Genomic DNA, 26,606 nt, shown 5'->3' with positions numbered 1-26,606 from the left:
CTGTGTATGCCTCTGAACTGGGTAATATTATTTTCTGTTTTATCTACTCTTGCTTCTGACGTTAATATGTGCTTAATAAGCTTACCTCTTCCTGTTGCATTTGTTTATACAGGTCTTTGGCCTTGGAGGCCTTCCCAGAAGAGCTCTAGTGGGACAGAAGCCCCTTGATTTAAGGCTGGCAGGGGTACCTAGGTTCCTGGACCCTATATTAATTTAGATGATATAGTGTAAATACTGCATGACTGAGTTTGTGGGCTTTAATAACATGAGCAATAATCACTGATACTTGTCAGTTAAGGCAATCCACATGATTGTACTGCAAAGTAATTTGCAAAAAAAAAAATAAATTATTTTGCTTATGCACGGTCAGGATCTTAGTCCCTATCTTTGTGGGTGACTAGAGGATACTTTGTGAGATGCAATAAGATTGTTAAGTAATATGTTATCCTCCACAGACCCAATCTTTGGCACATTTGTAACAAGCTTGAATTGACTTCATTACAGATTTTTCAACAAAATCACTGTAACAGAGTTTAAAGGAAGAACAGGGCTTTTTACAGGGCTTGGAGTTTTTGTGTTTTAAATAGAAAGTAGTTCTAATACCTATAAATTGGAAGAACAACATCCATTTGAAACTGCTTGGAATACATGGGATAGATATTTTAAAACAGATACAATTTGCATGAGCCCTTAACCTGATATTCCAAATGCAATCTAAGTCAAACACCTTAGCAGAAGTGTTGTTATTGCTGCATCTGAACTCTGAGGTAATCAAAAGATTTAAGACTGTCCCCAGAGGAAGGTAAAATCTCTGCTCCTATTCAAACTATTCAAGAAACAAGGGAACTGGTAGACCTGCTGTTCCTTCTTTGCAACAAAGAATGGGACTTCTGTTACTTTGAAACATTTGGAAATTAGATTAAAAGATTTTGCAGATGATCCAGTCATTAGCAATGCAGGAATTTTTAATTTGTAAAACTGGCCTAGTGACAATGACTCCCTTAAGACCCCGGGAGAAAGAAGTGGTTCCAGCAGCATGGTCACGCTGCAGGCACCTTTTGGAAAATTAAGGATAAGGAGGAACTGAAGCATTGCCACAGGAGAAAGAGCCCAAATCTGCATCCAGAAAGTGAACCCTGCACAGATTGTTTCCGCGCTGTATGGCAGAAGGTATTGATTTCCTCACTCATGTGGAAATTATAAAGATGTTGTATCATTTTTGCCTTAACATTGCCCGGAAGAATCCCAACAAGTTTTGCACCCTGCAGAAGGATGTTTTGTTGTCCCACTAAGTGCTGATATCAATTAGGATCGGAAACCAAACCAGATGGAAGCTTTTCTGCTTTACCGATTCCGAGGGATAAGGATAATGCAAACACAAACGGTCTGCATCAGCCTCTGTTCAGATAGTCCCTCACACCAAAATGATTTCAGCTCTTTATCCTGTTACACTGGACAACATAAGACACAAAAGGACTGAAAGATGAGACTAGAAGTTAGATGTCTCCCCGTCCAACTAAGTCCCTTACTTGCTAGGCCCCAGCATCAGGCCTGATGTCTTTTCTGAAATCACAAATCCTGCATTGGCAGCTGGGGGTTGAAGTGTATCTCCATCCCAGTCGCTCCATAATCCACTGCTCTCATAGTCTGCAGGATTTACGTAGGAGCTGGGGGTTTGGTTTAACACAAGTTTCAGAAAAGACTTCTACTTCTTTGCTGACTGTCAATTAATATATTACTATTTAAAACTGATTATTGCCTGTTTCCATTTATTCCTCTTCCCCATCTTTGCTAAGGAAGTGACGAGCCAGTCATCTTCATCCTAATGTATAATTTATGTACTAAGCATAGAACTGATCCAGGCTGCACTGGGGCGCTTAATCGGATCCTTAAACCCAGGAGACAGACAGCATTATAGACCACCCTTTGATGCTCTCCCATATCAGTCTCACACGTGCCTTAAGCTTACAACCTTCTGGTAATACAAATCCCGTTCTTGTGCTCATCTCTCCCCAGTCAATGCAGAACAAACACAGGCACCTGCACAGGCACTGCTGGCTGGATGGTGGCTATCACAAAACCCATGTCCTTGTTGGATCCAGCCCTTCATTTTGCGTTCATATTGGCATACCGTTAATATCTGTCTCCTTCTTTACATACAGCTGATCCACATTTTCTTTCTTTTTTCTCATTTACTTTGCACATCTCCAAGACCTTTTGTCATTTACTTTGAGGTTCTCTGCGAGCTTTGATTCAGTTTGATTTTTGGCATTCCTAATATTATTCCCTTACATTTTGAACCACAGATAAATAGTTTGGTGGGCTAAAATGGTCTGTTATTCACTTTTCCCTACTCATTCAGTAGGTCTGAAGCTGGTTTTTTTCCCTCTTGTATAGCTACAGACCACAGGCTTCCTCTACATTCAGGCCCCTAAACTTCCTAATGCAGATGATTTTTACCGATAAGTCCCATGAATTCAGCACCACTTCTGCTTTCAAAATCAGCGAACTTAGTTGCAAAACTACCTTAATTATTCCCTGTATCTAAAGCTGAATCATCTTGTGACCACTTAGTTAAAGGTAATTCCCCACAACCAGATCTTCTGTAAAGCACACATTGCAAAACCAAGTTTAAAATGACATCAGTTCCTGATGTTTAAATTAGTATTCAGAGAAGAATCTGTCGTTTCTCACGGTCAGAAATAATCTGCTCTACTGCTACTAAAAACAGGAAATACATATTTTCAAGGTATATATGAAAAGTTTGTGAGCATGAAGAGGAATAAAACAGCTCAGGTAGCTAACATTTGGAGATTATATCTGTCTGTGTCTCAAAAGGTTTTACATTACAGTACAGACTTGTAGTAAAGGGCTGGTCAAGACAGGGAGAGCTGGCACAAAAGTATCAAGAAAGAACAGAGATGAGCAAAAGAGGAAAATCAGGAACAGCCAGAAAAGCACACTGGAATTTGTGGCCAAAGCATTGTGTTCTTAGAAAGTTTAATTCCATCATAGTGACTCCAAATTCTCACAGCTATTCAGTTTTTAGATCAAACCACCAAAGGTAGTGTTCCTCTGCAAAGACTGAGCTTGGTGGCGTTTACCAGTGTTACCCAAGAGAGAGTGGTAAATCAGACAGCATTTGTTTTTTCCGAAGAGCATGTTTCTCTCCACTGCTGAAATCTACAAGCCATCAACAGGAAACAAGAGATTGGACTGACACCTGATTATAGCTGTCAAAGCTGAAGTCCTTTGCTTTCTAAGCCCACTGCAAATCTGTTGAAAGGCACAGGGGGAAATACTGGAACATTTGGCATGCATGTGCAAAATAATAGAGTCTGGCATGGCATCACTCAAACGGTTGTAAAATACCTGCTGCAGAAGATATTTCCACTTAGTCCCTTCCAAATCTTTGAGAACCATTTGTTTTTGGGAATTTGGCCAATCCCAAAAGCAAATGATAGCTAACAAGTTTAGCAGTGCCAGGGAGATAAAATACTGGAAAGATTGTAGTTGTTAGACCAAATGAAAAAGGTTTTTTTGTTTTGTTTTGTTTTGTGTGTTGTTGTTGTTGTTGTTGTTGTTGTTCTAGAGTCACTAAAGTTGTCAGCAGTCTTATTTTGCCTTACATATATATGCTACTTACTCTTAGAGTCCAAAAAATGTAAAAGCTTCCAGGCTGAATTATCTCTTTCCTGGAAGATCTCAATATTAAAGAAAGACACAAAGACAGATTTTGCATGCAAGACGAAAGACGATTAAGACAACAAGGTGATGTTGACTTGGACAATAGAAGTGTTTTCAAAGCTCTCCCCCATGGTGCTGCTCCATCAGACTCAAATAGTACTGCTGATCATATCAGTCACTCAGAGTGAGGATCAAGATTTGTTTCAAGATATCCAGGAGCAATAAATGTAGACAATACAAATTCTCCTCTCCCCTCCCCTCCCCTCCCCTCCCCTCCCCTCCCCTCCCCTCCCCTCCCCTCCTCTCCTCTCCTCTCCTCTCCTCTCCTCTCCTCTCCTCTCCTCTCCTCTCCTCTCCTCTCCTCTCCTCTCCTCTCCTCTCCTCTCCTCTCCTCTCCTCTCCTCTCCTCTCCTCTCCTCTCTTTTTTGGTCCTGCCATCAGCTTGTCTTTCAGGAAGGAGGAGGTGGGGAGAGGGAGAGGAGAAGGAGATTTTCCTCAGCCTGGGGCCAAGGACCAGATTGGAGAAGGCACAGCTCTTCTGGCATGCACTCTAAGAAGTCGGCTACACACAGAAATACAAAATGTTAGTCCCTGCCAGAGCTTCTCAACAACAAAACTGTCAGTTCTCAACTGTTCTTTCAAGAGTTTCCCAGCGATACCGTTCCCTTTTCCTACCTCCATCCTTCCTTTCCCCTGCCAAATGCAATAATAACAGTAAACTACCAACAGTAGGCAATGTATGCGACAATTACATTTATTTTCACAAGAAAATGCTTGTTTTTCTCTGGTTGCCAAAGTAGAGAGCAACACAAAATCAAATCATGTATTCCCCGTGAACTGTGGGAGCATGAAAATAGTTTGTTTTTCAAGCACCATGGGACACATTTGGCTGCTACTATGGAATTAAACATAGCACAGAACAGGAAAGGATAGTCAGTAAATCTAAAAAGGTACATCTGATACGATTCCAAAGTTTAAAATCTTAAGGAAGAATAAACTTTAATGTTGAAAGGTGTCCTGGTTTTGTCTAGGATAAAGTTAATTTTCTTCCTAGTAGCTGGTATGCTGCTGCATTTTGGATTTAGGATGAGAATAATGCTGGTAACACACTGATGTTTCAGTTGTTGCAGAGCAGTGCTTGCACAGAGCCAAGGACTCTTCTGCTCCTCACGCTGCCCTGCCAGCGAGGAGGCTGGGGGTGCACCGGGAGCTGGGAGGGGACACAGCCAGGACAGCTGGCCCAGGCTGGCCAAAGGGGTGTCCCATGCCTTGTGGTGTCATGCTCAGCTATAAATCTGGGGGAGCTGGCTGGGGGGCTGCCACTGCCTGGGGTCTGACTGGGCATCAGTCAGCAGGGTGGCGAGCAATTGCACTGTGCATTTTTTTTTATTCTTTTTTTTTTTTTTCCCTTTCTTAGTAAATTGTCCTTATCCCAGCCCGTGAGTTCTTGTACTATTTTCCCTTTCTTTGATTCTCTTCTGCATGCCACTGGGAGGGAGGGAGTGAAGGGCTGCGTGGCATTTAGCTGCCCACCAGGTTAAACCACAACAAAAGGTCATCCAACTAGTTATTTCCAACTGGACTGGATTTACCATGCCAAAGAGGCTGTTCATGTGCAAAACTGATTTGTCGAACATGACCTTGTTTCTTAATTCGCAAGGACTAGTACTTTTACCAGGACTTTTCTGTACTTTAAAAATAAATTAAAAAAAAAAAAAAAGAGTATATATCATTTAGGATTGTAAATCAGTAAGTCTTTGACATAGTTAACATCAAATATTATTTTATTTTAACAGAGTCATTTGTAAAATAACACATGGGGATTGCTCAATTTCCAGTTCTGGAAAATCATGCCTTTAGAAAGTACTCAAGGGTCATAACTGAATATGAGTTTCCAATGCAGTGCTGTGGAAAATTCAGTTAAAGAGATTCTTCTGGATAAAAAACTAGAGTAAGGCACTGGCACAGGCAATACCGGACCATAACTTTCCATTTTGGTGCCCATAATTTGACAAGAATGCTTAAAAATTGGAAAAGATGCAGAAAAGAGCCCCAGAAATTTTCTGGAAGTCCAAGAAGTTACTTCATTCACGAGACTAAAAAGGCTTAATGCGTTCAGTTTATGAAAAACATAACTGGGGGTCAATTATACTCTGCTCCAGTATAAAATTACTTTCAGATTAGCCAATGCTAAGAGGCTGTTTGATAAGCAAAAGAAGAGACAGAGGATGCTGAAGATGAATTTAAATATTGAACAAACCGCCCTTGGAGCAAACTGTTCAGTAACACCAATCCACGATGGATGAAGCAGCAGCTTCATCTATTAAATCAGAAGCAACCACCTTCTCCAAAGATAGACTGCAGTCAGATTAGCCTCAGCAAAAAGGGGAAATAGTTGAAATCTCATTCAGGTTATGACATACGGAAGTATGAGACGAATTAAGGTACTGCAGTATCAAGAAGCAGCAATACGTATGGGAGACATCTAACAAGCGATGACCGAGATGCAGCATAGCAATTCCCCGTTTATTCAGTATCTTGCCCTGCGAACAACAGAGTGCTGAACAGGGTCAAGATCCCAATGAGTAGCTTCCTGTCTGCTGCTGGCACTGAATTCGTCTGCTGGTTTTTACAAGACAGGTGAAGCTGGGCTCAGCCCACGGAGCGCTGTGATCATGCCTTACTGGCTCCTGACAATTCTGGGAGGCATTAATGTGGTTAGCGGTTCCCAGTCAGGTGTGTGAGTCATGGGTGATGGACTGCCTGGATGTGTTTTTAATTAGCAGCGAGGGTGGATTTAAGAAACAAGCTGTAGCCGCTGGGCATAAGTCCAGCTGGGTGGCAAGCTCTTTACACACCAGCAAACAAAAAGCTGTGCCACACCTCTAGCTCCTCACATGTGCTCTCCACCTGGTCTGTTTGGAGAAGTGAGACAGATCTATTCAGTCACCTCACTGCTCCTGGCAAGCTTGATGACATTGGCTCACTGAGCTGATACATTCAGAAAGGGTGTGTGAACAACACTGGCTTTCTTCGGTTTTTTATTTGTGCTCTGGACAGTATCATCTGCCCTTAATCACGGCTTGGCCTAATGCATTGCTACCTGAAAACTGAAGAGGTGGAAGATTTCTTGCGCATTGCAGTAGGCTTTTCTTTGAAAGGAGGAGCAGAGACCAGCCAGACCTGAAAGCTAATTCAGTGTGTTGTGTGAAGGACTAGGTTTGGGCTTTCCAGCAAGGTTAGCAGTACTGCTAGGATTCAATATGGTAAAGTAGAATATATAACCCCAACTGTCCTCTCCTTCTGTAAAGGAAATGGTCTGAGGCAAACAGGGCTGGAGCAAAAATGGAGCACTTTGGGCTGCTCCCAGAAGCAATATCAGGCTGTTTTCCAAGAAGAACATGCCAAAATCCTAGAGTTAGACCTTGGTTCAAGAGATGAAGAGGTGTGTCTTTGTGTGACATGGGTTTGGGATGTCATCAGTGACAAGTAAAATGCTCATAGCCCTACTGAAGATAAATTCTCAATAACATAAAAGTGCTTAACTACCAAATTGTTCTTTCAGGATCGTATGAGACAGTCACAGGAACTGATGCCTGAATGTATATACATAGTTCCGTGTTTTGTGCATCACCTTTAGTGGAAATCGCCTAGCATGTGTTGTCAAAGTGGTAGTAAAGGGCCTTATGTGAGCAAGAGAGTTTGGTGTTGCTCAAGTGAACTTGCCTATCATGCTCAGTATCTCGGTTATTTAAGACAAAAGGAGTACATATCTGTGCTTGTGAGCAGATATGTTTCTACTGCCTTCAGGGAAAGAATGACTAGCAGCATTGCAAAAGTCATCAGAGCTGCACACTGGCAGGTGCCCAACAAATGCAGTAATTCAGTGGAAAGGCTGGTTCCCTGCCACACCAGCATGGGAAGGGGCCTGGGTGGAAGCACCCTCTTGAAGGAGGTGGGAAGGGGAATCAGTGCAGGAAAGCAACAACCCTTTTTTCCTCCTTGCCTAAATCCCATGTGAAGTGATAGCACCCCAGAGGGCTGGTACCGTGGCAGGCTGGCAGGGGGGAAGAGAGGGGTTTGCACTGTTCCTTATGAGATAGGCTGAAGAGGAGATGTGGAGAAAGAGAATTTCGCAATCTGATTAAGTGTTGTAATTTTAAAGAGTTGTACTATCAGGTGGAATATTGTGAAGGCATTAAAATGTTTTCTGACCTGCAAAACATAGCATTAGGAAAGTCATTCATTAACTCATTTGCACTATTAATTTTCATATTGGCACTACTTTATGCCAAACTATCTCATGCAATTTTGATATAACCAGCGAATTCACATGGTTGAAACTTATCTTAAAAATTTACACTCCTATTTCAGGTATATTCTTATCATTATGCTTTTATTTTTTTTCCTGCTCTGTGCCCGTACTCAATAACGTGACACAGCACTCGGGAAGGAACGATTATTTGCATATGCTTTTAAATGTACTCATTCATAACTACTAACGCGATCAGATATCGTGAACTATGTATAGCCAGGATTACTGATTAGTCAGTTCTACTGTAATTTCGGCCGCTAATGCACAGACATTTAGATAATGGCTTCTGAGGGCACGGCTCCCCAGGGTGGGGAGGAGGCAGGGAAGGGCCCGGCAGCCGGGGCCCGTCTCACCACCCCAGCTGGGAGCGGGGCAGCCTGGGGAGCCATAGTCCACGGTGACAGCGACCCGGGTCAGACACAGCCCAGTGATCTGTGGGCAGGTCCCTGGTGATGGGGCAGGTCCGAGGTCAAGCTGGGAAATGGTGCCAGCAGGCCAGGGACAGGGTCCAGGTCCGGATCAGTGGCCCATGGCCTCGTGCGGGCTGGGCTGCGAGGCAGCGGGAGCAGTAGCTCAAGCAGGGCCACAGCCCCAGAGCCTCATCTTAAAAGCAGATCCCACAGGGAGGGGTTGGACTCTGGATGGGGCCTTCCCACAGCACAATGCTGTCTGGAAGCCTCTCCACAGCTACTAACTGCAGACTAATTTTTTTTTTTTTTTAGCATTGGGATATTTCTCTTCAGAGTTTATGTTCATCTGAAGCAATATTTCTGTCACTATCCTATTTCTCTGTTTCCTAGTCTCCTTCTTCATTGGTGTTGCAGTCATTTCACTATCTGCCGTCTCTCGAAGCGTTGAACACTTTGGTCCACAGCACCCTGATGCTTGTTTATGTCTAATCCTACTGATTTCAGTAATGCCCTCGACATACTGTAGCACAGACCAGTTCTAATAGTGGCTTCACTTGATGAGTTCACTCTATGAAAAACACGATGTCTTCCTCGAGCCCATCATTTCATCAATGTCTGTTCAGAAGTTCTCAGCAAAGCACAGTTACTTTTAATTACATCCTGGCTTGCAGCACTGATCAAATTTATGACTTGTCCTACAATTTCTAATTTGCTGCATTTCAGTGTTTTGCCTTTTGTAGTTTTATATAGATGCAGCAGCCATTTTGACTTTCTGCCACTCACTGCAAGTCTAGCCAGAGTATGCCAACAATAACAGTACACCTAAAGACAGCAAATATCATTAATCCAATTATGTTTGCAAATGTTCAGTGTCAACAGCACAAACTAAGGAGCCTAATGCAAGATCGACCAACAGTCATATTGCCCAACTCATCTATTACCCTTAATGTCCAGGTAAGGAACATGATGAAAAAAAGTAAGGTTAATCCTGTGTATTTTTATTCTTCCACCAAACACTAATTCAAACCAGTTGTTTGAAATCCCACCAATTCTTTTCAAATATTCAAAAAGTAATAATGTAAGTAATGTACATGACTAGGTAGCTTGCCTACTAACTATAAAATGTTTAAAAATGTAATAAACAATAGTTTCTATCTATATGGATATTGAATACGTACATTTACAGATATGCATACTCGTGTATATTCTTATACACGTATATACTTAGCTTGTTTATAGTCTAAATCCTGCACTGGGTTACCTGCTGTACCTATATATTCTCAAAACAATTCTCCTTGTGATGAGTATCTGAGGTTTCTCTTTCTGTATTTTAGCAATATAGCAACTGTACTAATGAATAACAGTATTATACTGTAATCATAGAATGGTTTGGGTTGGAAGGGGCCTTAAAGACCACCCAGTTCCAACCCCCTGCCATGGGCAGGGACACCTCCCACCAGACCAGGCTGCCCAAAGCCCCATCCAGCCTGGCCTTGAACACCTCCAGGGATGGGGCATCCACAGCTTCTCTGGGCAACTTGTGCCAGTGCCTCATCACCCTCAGAGTAAATAATTTATTCCTTATATATATTCTAAACCTACACGTTTTAAATTTAAAACTGTTAACCTGTTGTCCTAGCTGTCACTAGATTCCCTGACAAAGAGTCCCTCCCTAGCTTTTCTGTAGGCCCTCTTTAAGTACTGGAAGGCCACCATAAGGTCTCCCCGGAGCCTTCTCTTCTCTAGGCTAAACAACCCCAACTCCTTCAGCCTGTCATTGTAGGAGAGGTGCTCCAGCCCTCTGATCATCCTTGTGGCCCTCCTCCATACTCATTCTAATATGTCCATGTCCTTCTTGTGCTGGGCCCCCAGAGCTGAATGCAGTGCTCCAGGTGGGGTCTCTCATGAGCAAAGTACAGGGGGAGAATTGCCTCCTTCCACCTGCTAGCTACATTTCTTTTGATGCAGCCCAGGATACAGTTGGCTTTCTGGGCTGCAAGCACACATTGCCAGCTTATGTTGAGCTTCCCATCAACCAACAGCCCCAGGTCCTTTTCCTCAGGGCTGCTCTCTATCCACTCATTGCTCAGCCTGTATTCATGTATTATTGATTTTTGTCTGCAACACTCAATAAAAACAATAGTTTTGGAATAAGCATAAGACTCTGAGATTAACTTCTCTAGCTGTGTATGCCACCCAGCACTTTGTGAATAATAAGGTGAGCAGCGAACGTCTCAAACAGCAGCTATTCCATAGTGCTGTAACTAGATGTCCTTTTGCTATAGCAAGCTCTGTGAAATCGTCTGCTCCCTCAATTTCCCATTTCCAGTGATTTTATTTCTCCTTGATTCTCCTCTGTATTTCGTGCCCGTTCACCCTCTGCCATCTACCTTGTTTACATAGTTTCTAGGGTGCATCCATCTGGAAAACACAGTGGGACTGGGCGCTCAACTGGAACGCACCCTTCCTACTTTCAACACCATCTCTTACTTTGCTGCCAGTTCTCAGGAACCTGTTTTGTGTTTGTGTTATTATCCCAGACATATTTCCATAGAACTTAGCCATTGCCTACATTATGTAGTGATGCCTCCAGGCTTTTTGATTTCTTCACCACTTTATACACTGCTTTTACTTCTTCAGCTTCCCAACAAGTCTTGAGTCACTTATGCTGTCCCTGTAAATTCTTGTCTTACTGCTTGTCCAACTTCTCCATGGTTGTTTAGTCCTCTCATAACTCCCTCCACGCAGCCCAGGATCAATTATCAAGATGACATCTGGATTGCATATAGTTCTTTTTTTCTTCTTCTTTTTTCTTTTTTCTGTTTCTTTTTTTTTTTTTGATTTTTTGATTTTACCATAGCCATCCCCACTACTAATTCAGTTTAGCGAAGTGTGTACATCTTCATGAGGAAACCATATATTGTCAGCTGACAGATCTGTATCAGCCAACTTACTCATTCAGCAAGCAGGTTACAACAGCTAACACAGGCTGCAGTAAAAATCATAAGATGCGTGCTATAGCTTACCAGTATTAATAACATCTTTGCCCTGCTGCAAAGGTGTCAGCTGCATTTAAAAACTGGGATTGGACTGATTTCAAAAGGAACTATCAGTAGCAAAGGCTGTATCACGCGGTACTCATGCAACAGAGCTGGTGATACATCATGATCAGGTAGTGTCTTTTGTGGAGCTTTGGAAAAATGGTTCAGGAAAGGCCTATAGCAATGCTTTCCCTTTCCCAGCTTTACATTTAAATACTCACTAAGCTGTCTACTGTTTTTCAACTTTTGTGTGTTCAGTAACAAAGAAAAGAAGTTTTTGATGTAATGGAAAACACCATTAACAGGTTAACTTTCAACTTTGCCTTGAACTTCTTAAATGACTGATTAACTTACTTCCTGACAGTTTATAGAAGAAATGAGGGTTGTAAACAGGACTGCTTACTTCTTTCTTATCACCTAAGTATCTGTTTAATTTATTCATCACTTACAAAGTAACTGCCCAGAAACAATGCACAGTGAAGTGCTTCTAACCGTGAACTCCACAAAGCCATCCACTAGAATTGGGATAAAGGCCAAGAAACCACTAAGTCCTCCTCAAGCCCTAAAAACCATAGTCTGCAGTTCAAGTGGTGCTTGGTACTTTCCACTGTTCTATAATACGATGATTCTATGGTAAAGTAAGTCACTTTTAGTGTCCCATGAACACGATGCTCGTGACTGAATGTACTGGATAGGGCCTTGGTATAGGATCAACTAACAGTGAGAAGGGAAAATTACTTACAAGTTTGCATTACTATCATCTAGAAACAGAAATGTACAGCCCCTTCCTAGCTCGGCTCTGGTTTAAAATAAGGCGGTCTTACTGAGGAGGCATCGCTGCCTTTGGCCCACGTTGCAAAGAAGCAACCAGGGAGCCCTGTCCTGCTGAGTCTGGATAAGCTCATCACCAGCCACAGCGGTAAGGCACACTGCTGTGCACTGCAAAAGGCAGAGCAGGGAGGGATGGGGCATGTTTATAGCCGGCCACCTTTGGTTTCTGAGCCCAAACAAGCAGCTTCTTGTGTTTTTCTGGATCAGCCAAGAGAACGCTCAGGGAAAGTCCAGAACAGGGCCTGAATTCAGTATTAGGTGCAAAACACGTCTCTGATCACCAATCACTCAGCCAACACCACTGTCACACAGCTGGTTTGACAAAAAAAAAAAAAAAAGTATGTAATGACATCTCTTCTCAGTGTCCTCTGTGAAATAACACAGCCTTAGACAAAAAATAAAGTAAAATTGGAAGGCAGAGGTTGAATATAAAGTAATGTTAACTCTCAGGAAACTCTCAGGGACTCTCTACTTCAAATATTGAATATATGGGTCAAATATTGAATATATATATATATGACCCATTTCTGTGCTCTCCTTGATACCTTTTCAAAGTTAGTGAAAAGTTATATGAAGGATTTTATGAAGGTTAACCCTTGCCATAAGACAAATATGTCACTGAATTATTTGACAGCAAAAGGAAAATGACAGCTGTCTGTGTAATATAGTCCTCGTCATTAAAATTACCTGCTGTATTGTAGTGGCTCTGTGTAGCAAAACCTCTTTCCATGTATCTGACGCTGGCCATGTTAATAAAAATCTTTCTGCTTGCACCTGGTGTGTGGGATGTGGATTTACTACTGTGAAAAGAAATTTCTTCTCATAGTGTAATTCTCTGGTCTGTATAATGATACTTTTGGGAAGAATAAATAAAGTGGAAGTATCAAGCAATGGTACAACACAAGAGTCTTTTTAGAACTCCTCTGGGTCTTTACATAGAATATCAGTGTTTCAGCATCCTTGGTGACTTTTGCTTGAGATTTGGGAAGTCTACAGAAAAGCTCAGATGCCAAAGTTTGGTGTGGTGTTTATCACAGTTGCAGAAGGAAAAAGCAACATGAGAAGCATCTAAGGGGGAAAAAACAAAACAAAACAAAACAAAACAAAAACAAACAAACAAACAAAAAAACTGTTGTCACTGTAAAAAGTGATAGTGCATACTCAATACCCTGGGTGATAGCATGTCACCAAATGGCATAATGAAAGACCAAAGAGAGGAGACATATGCTTCTTCTTAAGAAAGGAAGCCAAGAAGGACCAGAGCATGAAGATAGCCAAGAATAAAGCTGGAAGTTGGCATCTCAGAAGTCTGAAGACCACATATGTCTGTGAAACCATATGCAGAGCCCACACTAGTCAACTGAGTTTATTCAGGAACTGGAATTAGAATAGCTGCTTCAGTGTGGTGCTGCACCCAAGCTGAATAGCTCTGCTAAGAATCAGTGCCTACCACTGTAAGGATGACACGTTACTACATCAGTGATATTCTTTGAGGATTCTTCATGGCATGAGGTTGCAGGAGCTCAGTCAGTGGTAGGACGGCTGTTCCTGCACTATGTTCACCATGCGGGGCAGAAGTACCATAAGAAGAAGTACATTTTCTTTGGAGACCAGAGAAGAAAACTTGATGGAGGCTACTTAAAGTTGATTCTCCTCACTACTGCAGCAAAGGGACCACTTGCTATTTCTGTTCTTGCTCCAGATTCGTTATTCCACAATCTCATTCACAGACACTGCCTCCAAGATGTTACAGCTGCTTGTATGACGGCTAGTTATGGCTGAATTAATTTCACAGCCTTTTAAAAATGCATTTTTCAAGTGTTGTGTGATCCTTCTAAAATGTTATGGTAATCTGTTAAATAGCACTGTACAGTTTGGACTCTGAACTTTTTTTGCTAGATGCAATGTTTGTAGGTTTCCAATTAACTAAAAATTAAGCATTAACTGGAAAACCATAATTGAAAAAAAGTATGAAAACATTTTAATTATTTTTTACAATTAGAAATTAGTAAGTAAGTACAAGTAATTAACTCCCATAAAGTTGTACCTTGCCTTTCTTTCTAAACATTTGTAATGCCTAAGGCCTTTCTTAAATCACTCAAGCGCAACAATTTCTTTCAGCCACATTAACTTTCTGTAGCAAGTGTTACTGAACTTGTTCAAGTATAATTTGCTTATGTTATGTCTTTTTGCTTACTCACATGACTGAAGTACTTTCCTCTCCACACTGTGGCATTACTAAGTCCCTCGGTTACAGAGAAACATGATAGGAATCCAGATTATAGCTTTTATATTTTGTTTTTGTGGGCTAGCAGCCGCGATTGCTGCTACTGCATCGAATGAGTGGAAAGTCACTAGCCGAGCATCATCTGTTATCACCGCAACCTGGGTTTTCCAGGGCCTTTGGATGAACTGTGCAGGCAACGCGCTGGGTGCTTTTCACTGCAGACCTCACCTTACTATCTTCAAAGTGGAAGGTACGTGTAATTTAACTGGAACGTATGGAGAGTTATGTGCGTTGCAAGGTGGGAGCCCGAGGAGAGAAAGATTATTTTGGCTTCTGCAAGCGATTGTGATTAAAGCATTGTTATGAATATAAGTAAGGGATAGTGCAGGCAGAATATCAGAAACAACTTTGTAGAAGTGATACGTATTTCAAGAAAGACAGTAAGCTCCACTGTGCGGTTGGTAATGTGAGATAAGAGTACTGGACAAAGTTCCCGTAAATACACTATCAGTAACAAACCACTGTTAGCAGAGAGATGGACCAAACTGTCCTCCAGCTCTAACTTCCATGCAAAATAAGTATGCTGCTTGCTTGTATGGGAGGGGGGGAGAGGAGGAAAGATAGCAAAATCTGTGATAGCTGTCAGTACTCTTTTTCATACGCAAGGAAACTAGATAGCAAAGCACTACATCTGCGAATACCATGCAAATATTCATGCTGGAAATTAAGTGCATGTGTATGTGCTTGCTGTATCACAGGCTAATATTTTAACTTTAGTTTTCTAAACTTCTTGTTTTCTATTAGTTGTTAAGCCTTGAGGCAGTAGGGAAAGTAGTGTTTACAGTGAAACTGTGCGTAACCACATCTGAGGGCAAGGGGAGAGGGACTGCTCTTTTCTGAATGTGGTCAGCACATAAGCATGATGAAGTCAAGCTAGGGTAGGACAAAATGAGCTAAGACACTGGTATTTTAGGGAAACAGAACAGAAATCCATCCAAGACAGAACCAGTCGTGCAAAGCTCTTATGAGACCACCAAGATGCATGATTATAAAGGCAAACCGTCAGTGGGTGAACGAGGTACAAAATGTATTGTTCCATGGTTGTTGCCGTAATACATGAACAGGGTCGTGCACACACACACACACACACCCCACACACACGTGGAAACATCGAAATGTGGGGGTGTTACAGACCCATGTCTTCTCTTCCCTCTCACCCCCTGCCACATCAGATGGCATGCTAGGGTGTACAGATCGACTCCTACATGTACAGAGGATTTTGACATAAAACTCAGCATCAATTTTGTACACATTTTACTCTGCCACACGTTATTTTTACTTAGATTTAAAGGGAAAAAAAAAACAGTGATGATTCTTTTCAGGCATACATTGTCAAATTTGTTTAAAGCAATATAAAGTACTTTGGTAACTAGAAACTTCCATTATCGCTACTATAATTCATATAAAAGCTGCTTTCAGAATAATTAGCTGTACTCCACTTGCCACTTGTACTTTGTATTGTTGCTATTATTTTGACCGCTGGCAGACTGAAATTTGAATAAACAAACTACACATCAGTATGTGTATACCCTTTAAATATATACTTAACCATCTGAGTACAATTTTGCTTATTTGCTCTTTTGGGTAATATAGGCAAGAAATTCACAACAAATTAAAGTAGCATGCTCTTGTTAAAATAGGAGGGTAGCAAGTAGCTGAACTGACATTTAGGAAGTCTAATTTTAACTTGCCAGCACAGGCAGTAGCAAAGGGTAGGGTTACATGTAGCATACACACTACTGGGAAAAAGTGAGGTATTTTGTTTGGAAAACCAGCTAAACATAAACTCCTGGTAATCCAAGGAAAACAGGAGTTCAACAGGAAAAGAGCTTTGCACTCTCACTTTGTCCTACATTGTAAAACAATAAAATGCTCGTACTGAAGAAGTAACGAAGTACCATCTGTACTCAGACCCTCAATATGTCCTCATTATTGACTTAGTGACTTCAGGGAGGGCTGGCAAAATAATTTTTTTGTACTGCACGTTTATGATTTTATGGAATCTACTTGCAATTTGTCCTACAGCCAAAGATAACTCTGTTACACAAGCTCCTTCTCCACTCCTACCCATCTTTAGGTTGCCCTACTGCCTCACCAAAAAAAAAGTAGTAAATAGTATAGGTCACTGATACTCCAGCATAGATTCATTTGATCATCAAAGTTTTGATTGCGCTTTTCAGGGTCTTTTGCAGTAAAGGCTTCTATTCAACCTCTATGAAGTTTCAAGATTTTTTCCCCTATCCAAATCACAGCAAACAAACAAAAAACAACAAAACAGACTCCAAAGGTCTTTCTTGGAGCAGTACTACTCTGCTGTCCTTGGCAATGTGCGGGTATTTTCCAGAACTGGCTTTCAGCTAAAGGACTAGTTGTGCTGATAGGAGCACAGCCAAGGCAAGAAGATCTCAGCTTGTACAACCCAGCCCATCTACAAACCTTGAGGGCTTCTTGGTTCTTGAAGTCTGAGCTAGCACAGCCACACTGCTAAGAGTACCCCAGCTAGCTGGGCTGTTGCTAGAGGTACTTGTATGTGTACAGCTGGGGTAATCGGCCGCAGTGACTGAAACATTCGGATGAAAGGTCCTGGAGGAGTATGGAGTATTTACTGTAGCACAAATAGTAATATGCTGTAGCTACAGTCATTTACGGTGATGTTTGTGGGAAGAGGTAATATCTTTTATTAAATCAACTGCTTTGGGAGAAGCGTGCAACAAAGTCATTCATCAGATCTGACACAAATATAGCAAGCTTCAAGCTAACTATTAACTGGGAACATTGTCTCCACAGTTAGCTTGACTGCAATTATCAGTGCACCATATACACTTCTGGAAATTATACGATCAAAACCAAGTGACCATCACTCATAGGCACAAACTCATACAGTCAATAAATTCCATAAATTAAAGCTAACGGAGAGAATAGTGTTTAACGAAACCACTAACCTCTGATTAACCTCTCAGTCCTTACCAGTAAATAAGACCCACAAAGTACCTTCAAAGGGAGAGCCTGGGAACTAAGGCCACGAACTCCATTGGAGCCAGAGCTGTCATGGACGTCAGTAAGATACAAATTTTATGGCAGAGTTTCTACCCACCCTGTCTCCTACTAGATCCTTAGTGCTCCATGGGCAGCAGTCACCTCTCTTCTCCTTCCTCTCGTGCATATCATCCTGAATTCCTACAGTCCCAGAATTCTTCGTATTTGTCCCCTTTCCTATGCTCCTTCCCTAGTCAGCTGGGGCAGCTACCGGCTTTCTTCAAGTAGTTAGTTCAGTATTTGTCACGCTAGCCTACGGCACTGTTTCATGACTCCTCTGCAGTCTCTGGCTTCCCATGCCATGCGTTCAGGCAGGTGTACCACAAAGCAGAAGAAACATGCTTCCTTCAACCTTTGCTTGTGTGAGCCTCAGATCTTCTGCTGACGTCTCTTGGTCTTGCCGGTGCTTGTTTTAGCGGGGCCAAGTGGTGCAAGCAGCGCTATGCTGATGGTAGCCTGTACCGAGAGGACGATGCCCAGGCCTTCTGGGTCACGTAGGCAGGCAGATGCAGAGCTACCATTTCGTGATGCTGCCGCTGCGACACATCTAAGGGGTGGAAGGATGCTGAAACACGGCAACTACTATCGCAGCCCCTGTACCCAGAGCAGCCTTGCTTGGCTGGGGATACAGGGTGGAAGGCTGGGGTGAGGGCTGGGGCTGCAGCTTCGTGCTTTGCTGCCTGCTCCCTGCCCCTTGGTCCCTTCCCGGCTCCCTGCTCGCTGCTCCCTGCCCGGCGGGACGCTCCTCTCTCCATGGTGCTGCAGCGCGGCCCCGGCTTCCTCCCGGCCCCCGGCTCCCCCAGCCCCCGGGGCGCCAGGCTGAGCTCTCCTCCGTCAGGGTTTGCTCTCCAGGGAGCGCTGGACATGGGCTGCTTCAGGAAAACGAGGTCAGAACAGCACTGGCAAAGGTGCATGGAGGGAATGTGAGAGAGAAGGAAAGAAGGAAAGAAAGACGGAGGGAAGGAGGGAAGGAGGGAAGGAGGGAAGGAGGGAAGGAGGGAAAGGGAAGGAAGGAAGGAAGGAAGGAAGGAAGGAAGGAAGGAAGGAAGGAAGGAAGGAAAGGAAGAAGGAAGGAAGGAAGAAGGAAGGAAGGAAGGAAGGAAAGAAGGAAGGAAGGAAGGAAGGAAAGAAGGAAGGAAAGAAGGAAGGAAGGAAGGAAGGAAGGAAGGAAGGAAGGAAGGAGGGAAAGGAAAGAAAGGAAGGAAGAAAAGAAAGAAAGAAAGAAAGAAAGAAAGAAAGAAAGAAAGAAAGAAAGAAAAGAAAGAAAGAAAGAAAGAAAGAAAGAAAGAAAGAAAGAAAGAAAGAAAGAAAGAAAGAAAGAAAGAAAGAAAGAAAGAAAGAGAAAGAAAGGAAAGGAAGGAAAGGAAAGAAGGAAAAAAGGATCAAGACATGAAATTTGGCAATGAAGATTGTGAGACATGGCCACATCTCCCCACAGACGCTTATGGTTTATTTCCAAGGTACTCTCTGTTTCTCTTTAGGCAGAAGGGTCGGTGTTTGGACTGACTGAAATGTTTGTTCTAGCACAGAGTCTCCCGTACACAGAACAACAGGGCGTTTAATCTTGGTTCTCCGCTCTCACTGCTTGCTCCTCCATGGTAGCAAGCCTCTTTCCAAGCTCCTGTCCTCTGTCCTGACATTAGATGACTGGGTCAAACAAGATAGCTTTGAACACGTTTTGTCCCTAAAGAAAGCTGGTAACACCCTAGAGGTCCTGAGATGTTGTGACAACACGCAGCAAATGGTTTGGGACATCTGTTATGCACTGTATATTATTGCCTCTCCCGCTGAAAGTGAAGGAAGAAAGTGAATCAAACAGTTCAGCCTAGGTAGGAGATAGCTTGAGAAATAATAGGTCTTGGCAGGGTGGTTTCAGGTAAGGCAAGGAATTGATTTGGGTGCAGTAGGGCCACTCACAGAGCAGAGCATGTATGAACAGGAGGTGGGAGCTTATGCCCAGTACCCAAGACATTTGCCCTCAGGGATCTCCAGCAGGAGCTCAGTAGTAGATCCAGGGCAAAACCCAGGGCTTCCTTGTGAGTGGAGGGTTCCAGAGGAAACAAGCAGGGCCAGAACAACTCTGTGAAACCTGGATTTTTGGATCTCAGAGCTGAGGCATTGAAGGATAGAGATTTTGAAGTGGTTCAGAAGGAATCCTGCTGCCAAATTTGTTTTCTCTTCTAGCCTTTTGTTTCTTTTAATCTATAAGCTCTGAAAAATCATAGATCTAAACCACAATGAATCACTGTTTACTGTGATTTACCATAAAGACTGCCTGGCCCAGGCTAATTAGTTGAACCAGAATGGTCCAGAGCTGTGGGGCAGACTGGAAAGAGCTGTGCCTGCTGGGGGGATCTGCAGCCACAAACATACACAAAGAGGGTCCAAGATCTGCAGGGCCAGGCTGTATGAGACCAGGTGGAAAGCACTGGAGATTTTCACAGCCAGCTGCCTGTTTTGGAGAAAAAGCTGACCCATAGGCTACAAAGGACAGACTCTGATACTGCCTTAAAATTTGCAGGATTCCAGGAAAAGATAAGGCATTGCAAAACAGACTCCTTTTTAGCTCTTGTTTATACCTGGAAATTTGGCAGCATCTCTGCAATCGTGTTTTTGTGCTACGAGCCATCTACCTCCCTACCTCTGTACATGGGCAGAGATTAAGGTGCCGAGCATCTTTCTCACTTTTGTCAAGAACTGGGCAAAAGTAGTGCTTCTTGTGCTTCTCTTCAGTTATCCTTACTCTGATGGATTTGGGACAGTGCCCCAGATGTGGTCTTCATTTGCAGAAAGTCAGTGGGGAAGTCTGGGAAGTTGCCACGCTAGTTGCCAGCGTATTTTCCATGCAGCTGGTGCAGGGATGGGAATGCAAAGATTGTTATTGGGGCATTAATAACAAAGCTCTTTCATCTTCTAATACACACGCCAGAATAGATTGCTATCTCTGCTTTGCTTTTAGTTTTCTTTGATTACTCCTACATAGCAGCAGAGAGTGTACAGCAAAATGAATAGGTCTCTGCAGTAATTGGTATGCAGCCAATGTCTTAAAATACCTCTGTTCAAACAGGTTTGTTACCCTGGTCTGCCTTGGGAGCACTGAGGTGGGTGCAAGGAGCTTTTCTATAGCATGCACTGAGGAGCGTAGGGCCAATTCTCACTATATATTCTCTTCTACATTTTTTGGCAATCATGCTACACCCTGAGCTTCACTTGAAGTCATGGTGATACAGTTCATCTCGTTTTTGAAAGTCCCTGCAGCAGGAGGGGAGAGGAAACCTGGCAAAAATAGCCATGGTAGATGGATGGGAGCGAGGACACTGAAGTGCAAACCATTAAAGCTTATGATTTTGGAATTCACATTGCTGAGATTTAAAATCTTTAGCCTTCTAGCACATATGACATTTCCAGGGAGTAGTGGAAAGGGGGTGAGAGAGGCTGAGCAATGAGCAGCCTGGGACTGGGCACGTGAGAACGAGTGCAGCCAACAGTGAGGAGAACAGAAACTGCAGAGAAAATAAAACCTGTGTACATAAAAATCTCTGCTGTGGATACCACATGGAGCTGGCTGGGCAGGTGTGAGTTAAATGCCAATTTGGTAGAGAAAACAAATCTCTACAGAGACAAGAGGGGTATAAAATTCCGGGCTGCAAGTGTTATTCTGTGTTTCATGGTACTTACACATAGTTTTCCAACACAAGATGCCAGATGAGTGCAGCCGTTTTAATGGAGATGTGCATGCGGTATTCCTCTCCATAGCCCACATGCATCGAGTCCTGCAGTGCCTGGATTTCCTTGTAACCCTTCCCTGGAGTGGATGCCGTGATGCTCTCGAGGCTGGTCGATGTATCCTCTCGGGTGGCTCGCTGACGTGAATGAGAGCAAAGGTTTGGAGCAGAGGTGTTACCAGGGGTGTTACCAGGAACCCAGTGCTTCTGCGCAGCTTCCCCTCCAAGGATGTATTTCCTACCACAGGAAATCACTCTGATGGCTACGCCATAAAGCAGGGCTTCACCGTGTGCAAGGACACTTTCCTCCCCACTCTGCGCATTTCACCCCATGGCCTCACTTGTCCAGAGCAGCCACGCAGCTGCTTGTGGCTCTGCTGACACGGGGTGCAGGTGGTGAGGCAGAGCTGTAGGAGCTGGGCAGCTGAGAGGGGTCCCAGGATGAACGTGTGAGACTGGACAGGCCTGGCTGTGGGGTGCCTCACAAGGAAAGGGACACTTCTGATGACATTTCACTATTTAAGTGAAGAAGCAACATCTCCCTTTTGAAGGTAATCAGGATTTCTTGTTTTTATGCTATTATAATCTTTCTGGATTTCACTACTTTATTTAAAAACCACACATATTCAAAACAACATTCAATTCACAACTCCAAGCATTCAAGCTTTCATCAGTTTCTCTATTAACAATAAACCAGCACAGTCTTTCTGTCAGAGAGAAATGAACCAAAAGGCACGAGGCAAAATGAAAAAGACGTCAAAAAGGGACACTCAATGGCACAGATAATCATCTGAGCAAACATCTACCAGAATCTGTTAGTGTACAGACCCTACCTGCTGGCATTTATCTGGGCAGGATCACTCAGGAACAAGCGTGGTGGCTAAATAGGATGGACCTGTAGAACAAGATGGCCTTTCTATGTTCACGCAGCGCACACGACTGACAGGGGATGAACAAATGTGCTGGCCTGGAGAGAAAGCTGGAAAGCCAGATTCTTGTTTTGCTACTACTGTGACTTTATATGGGATGCTAGGAGACACTGCTGCCTACCCAAATATTAAAAAAAAAATATCTAGAAATTAAACATTTGCAGCCTAAATTCAGCACAGCACATACTTAAATTCAGCCACATGTAGTCTCCTGAGAACCTTTTGTTCATCTCTTACCTTAAATAACTTGGTCACCTAGATATTTGGCTTTTAAATTAAAAAAAAAAAAAAAAAGGATCTGAAAAAATGTAAAAAGCAGAGGTATTGAAGACCATGTCTGCTACCCTACAGCCAATATGAGAAGCAAAACGGAATATTTGAAGAGTCTTAGAAATTTGCTTTCCCAAGAATATACATATGCTGTTTTTCTACTGGGTCCACTCTACCAGCCTTTATACTTGCTATTATTTCTGTATCCATGAAACACCAGCTAAGACGTATGGCTACTTTTCTGCAGCTATCAGTCAGACGCAAAGAGATGTCTTGGGCTTATATTCTGTGACACCATAAATGTGTTCAGGGCAATGCACACTGATTCGTATTTCCAAAGGAAATGAGGGCTCAGAAGTTCTAAATTTCCGCTGCAGATGGAAATCTGCCAAAATATTCTTTTATTTGGAGACTGCCTTTTCCTTCTTCACAAATGAATTTATAAACAATAACACAAAGTATCACATAAAAGCCTTTCTATTGATATTTCATCCTGGGAGCAGCAAAAGCAAACCCCAGCCACTAAGAAACAGTGAAAGTGACTCACTGACCATATCTCAGTGCAGTGTTTAATCGAGCTACCAGGAAAAACAACCTCTCCAAAGGCACAAACAGCTTCTCTGCTGCAAACCCACCGCAAGCCCAAGCAGTTGCCCCCGGCAGGCATCCCCCCCGATGCAAGCATCCCACTACATGCTGGGCCCAGAGTCAGCCATGCTGTTAAAAGCAGATGTGGTTATCTCACAAAGTGGTGAAAAGAGGCAATTTAATCAACTAAGTAATAGTTAATGGCATCTGGCTTTTCCATAGCATATTTTTAATGGCAATGTTCCAGCTTAGAAAACTGATTATACAATTACATCCCAGCAAAGCCAATGCAACAGACAATTTTACTTTAATTTGTACCACCTTTCAACATTTTCATGCTGCGAGTAGTTTTGTTTTACTCAGTGGCTATTATAAAACCTCTAATCTCATGATTACTTAATATCCTCTCTAAAAACTCAGTGGTTCATGCTTAGTCTTCACAAAAAATCGGTATTTTTAAGTGTCAGCTTTTAATAAGTCATAACTCTTGTGCTTCCGTGTGCAGCAAGGCCCAGTCCCCCTTCCAGCAGACCTGTTTTTTCTGGCTGGGACCCAAGAGGCCTTTTCACCCTCACAAGCACCTCCAAATTCAGATCGAAGGTCCCTGCAAATGCAAAAGCCAAAGCTCCTTCAGTTTTTCTGATGAGCTGGGTATCATCTTGCCAATCTACAAAATCTCCACACCAGCTGTAGCCAGAGGTGGGATTTGTTGAAACGCCAAGGTGATGCCACCTGGACAAAAAAAAAAACAACACCACCAGATCGGAAATCGCCCAACATCCTAGCCAGAGCCCTGGACCAGGGCCTTTAAAAGAAGGGCGCTCACCGGAGCCGGGGACAGGATGTAACTCGAAGGCAGAAAATTTGTTTTCCTCCCTGGCCAGGGTTTGGGTCAATTCCTGCTGAGTCAGGAACTCAGATGTGCTGCAGCCCCAGCCAAGTGGCAGCAGGCAGGACTTCGCGCCCCGCTGTCCCAGGGGCTGAGCAAGCCCCACTGGCTGCTGCTGCTCACCCAGCTCTGCTAGGCAGGCCACTGCCCCCCATGGTCTGTGCACACCAGTCCTTCCTACAGCACAGTCTCTGCTGGCGCCACGGCCTTCATCCTCTTTGTTTTACCCCCTTCAGCCCTCTTCTCCCAAGGGCATCTCTGTCACAGGGCTTCTTTGGTGTTTCTGGCCGACCCTGGGGTCTGGCAGCACAGGCCACAGAGGAAACCTCACATTAACAGTGCCCAGGGAAGGGTGGGTGGAGGGCGGGCCTCTGTTTAGGTATCTGAGAGGGATAAATCCTCCAGGAGCCACAGTGGGCCCAGCTGGAGTTCAAGCCAAGGTAGCCAAGGGCAAAGAAATAACCTACAGCTGTAAGCACGTGTTCCTACAGGAGCAGGAGGCTGCATACAGCCTTCACCTACAGCAGCAGGGTTGGAGATGGCGACATTCAGTGTCGGGGTACAGCAGGAAGCAAAAGGGTTGTGCTTCTCCGCATGTGCTTGTGCTTCTCTGTGCATCTCGGTCACTTTCCAGACTGTGATACAAGAGAGGACTCACCTCTAAAAGGTCGATGGCCATTTGGGTCTCTGCATTAGGATCTTCTGCACTTCCAAAGCCTTGCTTTGACCTGGGCTTCACAATTTTGGAGCCCAGTTTTGCCGTGGCGCCCAGGTACTCCCCACAGCTCTGTCGTGTTTTTTGACAGCACCTCAGGCTTTTCATTGTCCCTGTCCTTTCTTCCCTCGATAGCAAGCCACAGAAGAAGCCCAGACCACCACAGACCATACCCGTATCCCAACCTGTGGTTCAGCTAACTCACTTCCTAGGGGCGAAGCTCTCTTACCCTGGCTGGTGGTGGTGACCCTCCTGAGGGGCTGTGCTCAATAGGGTCAGGGAGACAAGCAGCAGGAGACACAGGCGGTCAGAAACAGTGTCCTTCCTCACAGGCAGGGGCTACCACCCGTGGGTGAACTCAAACATGTGGTAGGGTGGGCTGCGAGAGGGCTGGCTGCATGGGGTGGGGAGTCCTTCCCCTCAGCACGCGGGGAGCCGAGCGCTGTCACGCTGCCGGGGGCTGCCTGCGGCACAGGAACACGCGTAAACATTTCCAGCCAAGGTACTTAACACGAGTCTGTTTGCCAAGCGGCTTCGCTACCTTCTTTGGTTCAGAGAAATGTTTTCGCTCAAAGCAGAAAACAAGTGGGGGTGTTTTCCCCCCCCCTCACCCTTCCTGTCTGCAGAACCAGACATCTCTGGTCTGTAGTTCCTTATAAACAAAAGAAGGAGCTTTTGTGGAGCCTGTTGATAAGAGAGACACCACACCATCACACGTCCCACAGATTTTTATTATTATTTTTATGTTTGCAGTAATATGCAAATGTTTGATCACTTTCTAAGGTCACTCGCTAGCTGCGCTGCAGCGTGGTGATTGCTGAGGTTACTGGGGAGGCTTAGGGGAAGTCCCAGGGCAGAGGAAGGCACAGACTGGTTTTCTCAGCCATCTGCTAGGATTTGCAATCAACCAGCAAGATCTGAGTGTGCAAGTACATCTCCAGACTCGCCCCACTCCTCATTCTTGGGAACAATTTGCAAGGAGATAAAACGCTTGCAGCCGAGGGAAGCAAGCCCAGTGTGGAACTGCTGGGCCACAGGGCAGGGAGGGAGCTCTTGACAAAGCACATAGACCACAGCCACCCAAAATACATCAGCTTAATGGAAGCAGATCGTTAGGGGACTTTGGAAATGGAAAAAGTCAGTAGCTTTGTCTAAAGAAAGAGCAGAGCCCCAGTCACAGCTGCTGCAGGGTGTCTAGCCACCACAAGCAAGCCCTTTATAGGCACCCCCAAAGTAGTGCCAGCGTGGGCCTCAGTGTGCTTAGGGTCCCTGATGCTGTCGGTGCAGGACTGTAGCTCAGTGAATGTGATAGTACACCTGAGATGGGAAGTCCTGCGCTGCACGTCCATTTCCAGGACATTCACCCCCTCCAGGCAGGTACCAGAGGAGCTGTCTAAGCACAGCAGAGGAGTTGGCCTGTGCTCAGGGCAGAGACCGTGTCTGGAGGAAGGCTGGAGGCAGAAGTTGTCTTAGCGAGGACGTGTACTCTGATCACTGCTCCCCCTTCACCACTGCTCTTAGCTGGTAACGTGCAGACAAGCTACTGGAAAGCAAAAAGCGAGCTTTTGAGGTGCAGAGGCTCTGCCTCAAGCTGCTGGTGACATTTTTGCCACCACCTCCAGTACGGGAGAGATTGGGCCCAAGCGCTCTGCAATCTCAGCAAAGGCTAACCGCTTGACCAGAAGAAATTAGATCATTTCCAAAAGCTTGTAGATTTCAATCAAAAGAATGAGCGGAAATTCTTATCTTATAGCCTGAGTACTGTTAATTACTTGTCCCTTGCAATTTTACTACCTTGGGTAGTTTCAAATGAAAATCTGCATCCAGCAAGAGAATTCCACGTTGTGCCCACTTCCTGACACAGGACTGCAACAAGGTGGTTA

At 43.9% G+C, this 26,606-nt stretch overlaps 1 protein-coding gene across 1 annotated transcript in view; it reads left to right on the top strand.

Moving 5' to 3' along the window:
- Positions 1–14,554: 14,554 nt before the first annotated feature.
- CLDN10 (claudin 10) overlaps positions 14,555–26,606 on the top strand; it is a 56,956-nt gene continuing 44,904 nt past the window's right edge. The window contains exon 1 of the mRNA XM_013201623.3: positions 14,555–14,761. Within this exon, the coding sequence (XP_013057077.2) occupies positions 14,692–14,761 (70 nt within the window). The 5' untranslated portion in view covers positions 14,555–14,691. The remainder of the gene's footprint in view (positions 14,762–26,606) is intronic.

This window comes from Anser cygnoides, chromosome 1 (genome assembly GCF_040182565.1).
Source record: "Anser cygnoides isolate HZ-2024a breed goose chromosome 1, Taihu_goose_T2T_genome, whole genome shotgun sequence".
Taxonomy (NCBI): Eukaryota; Metazoa; Chordata; class Aves; order Anseriformes; family Anatidae; genus Anser; species Anser cygnoides.
Note: the sequence above shows the minus strand (reverse complement) of the source record. Positions and strands in the feature narration are given on the sequence as shown.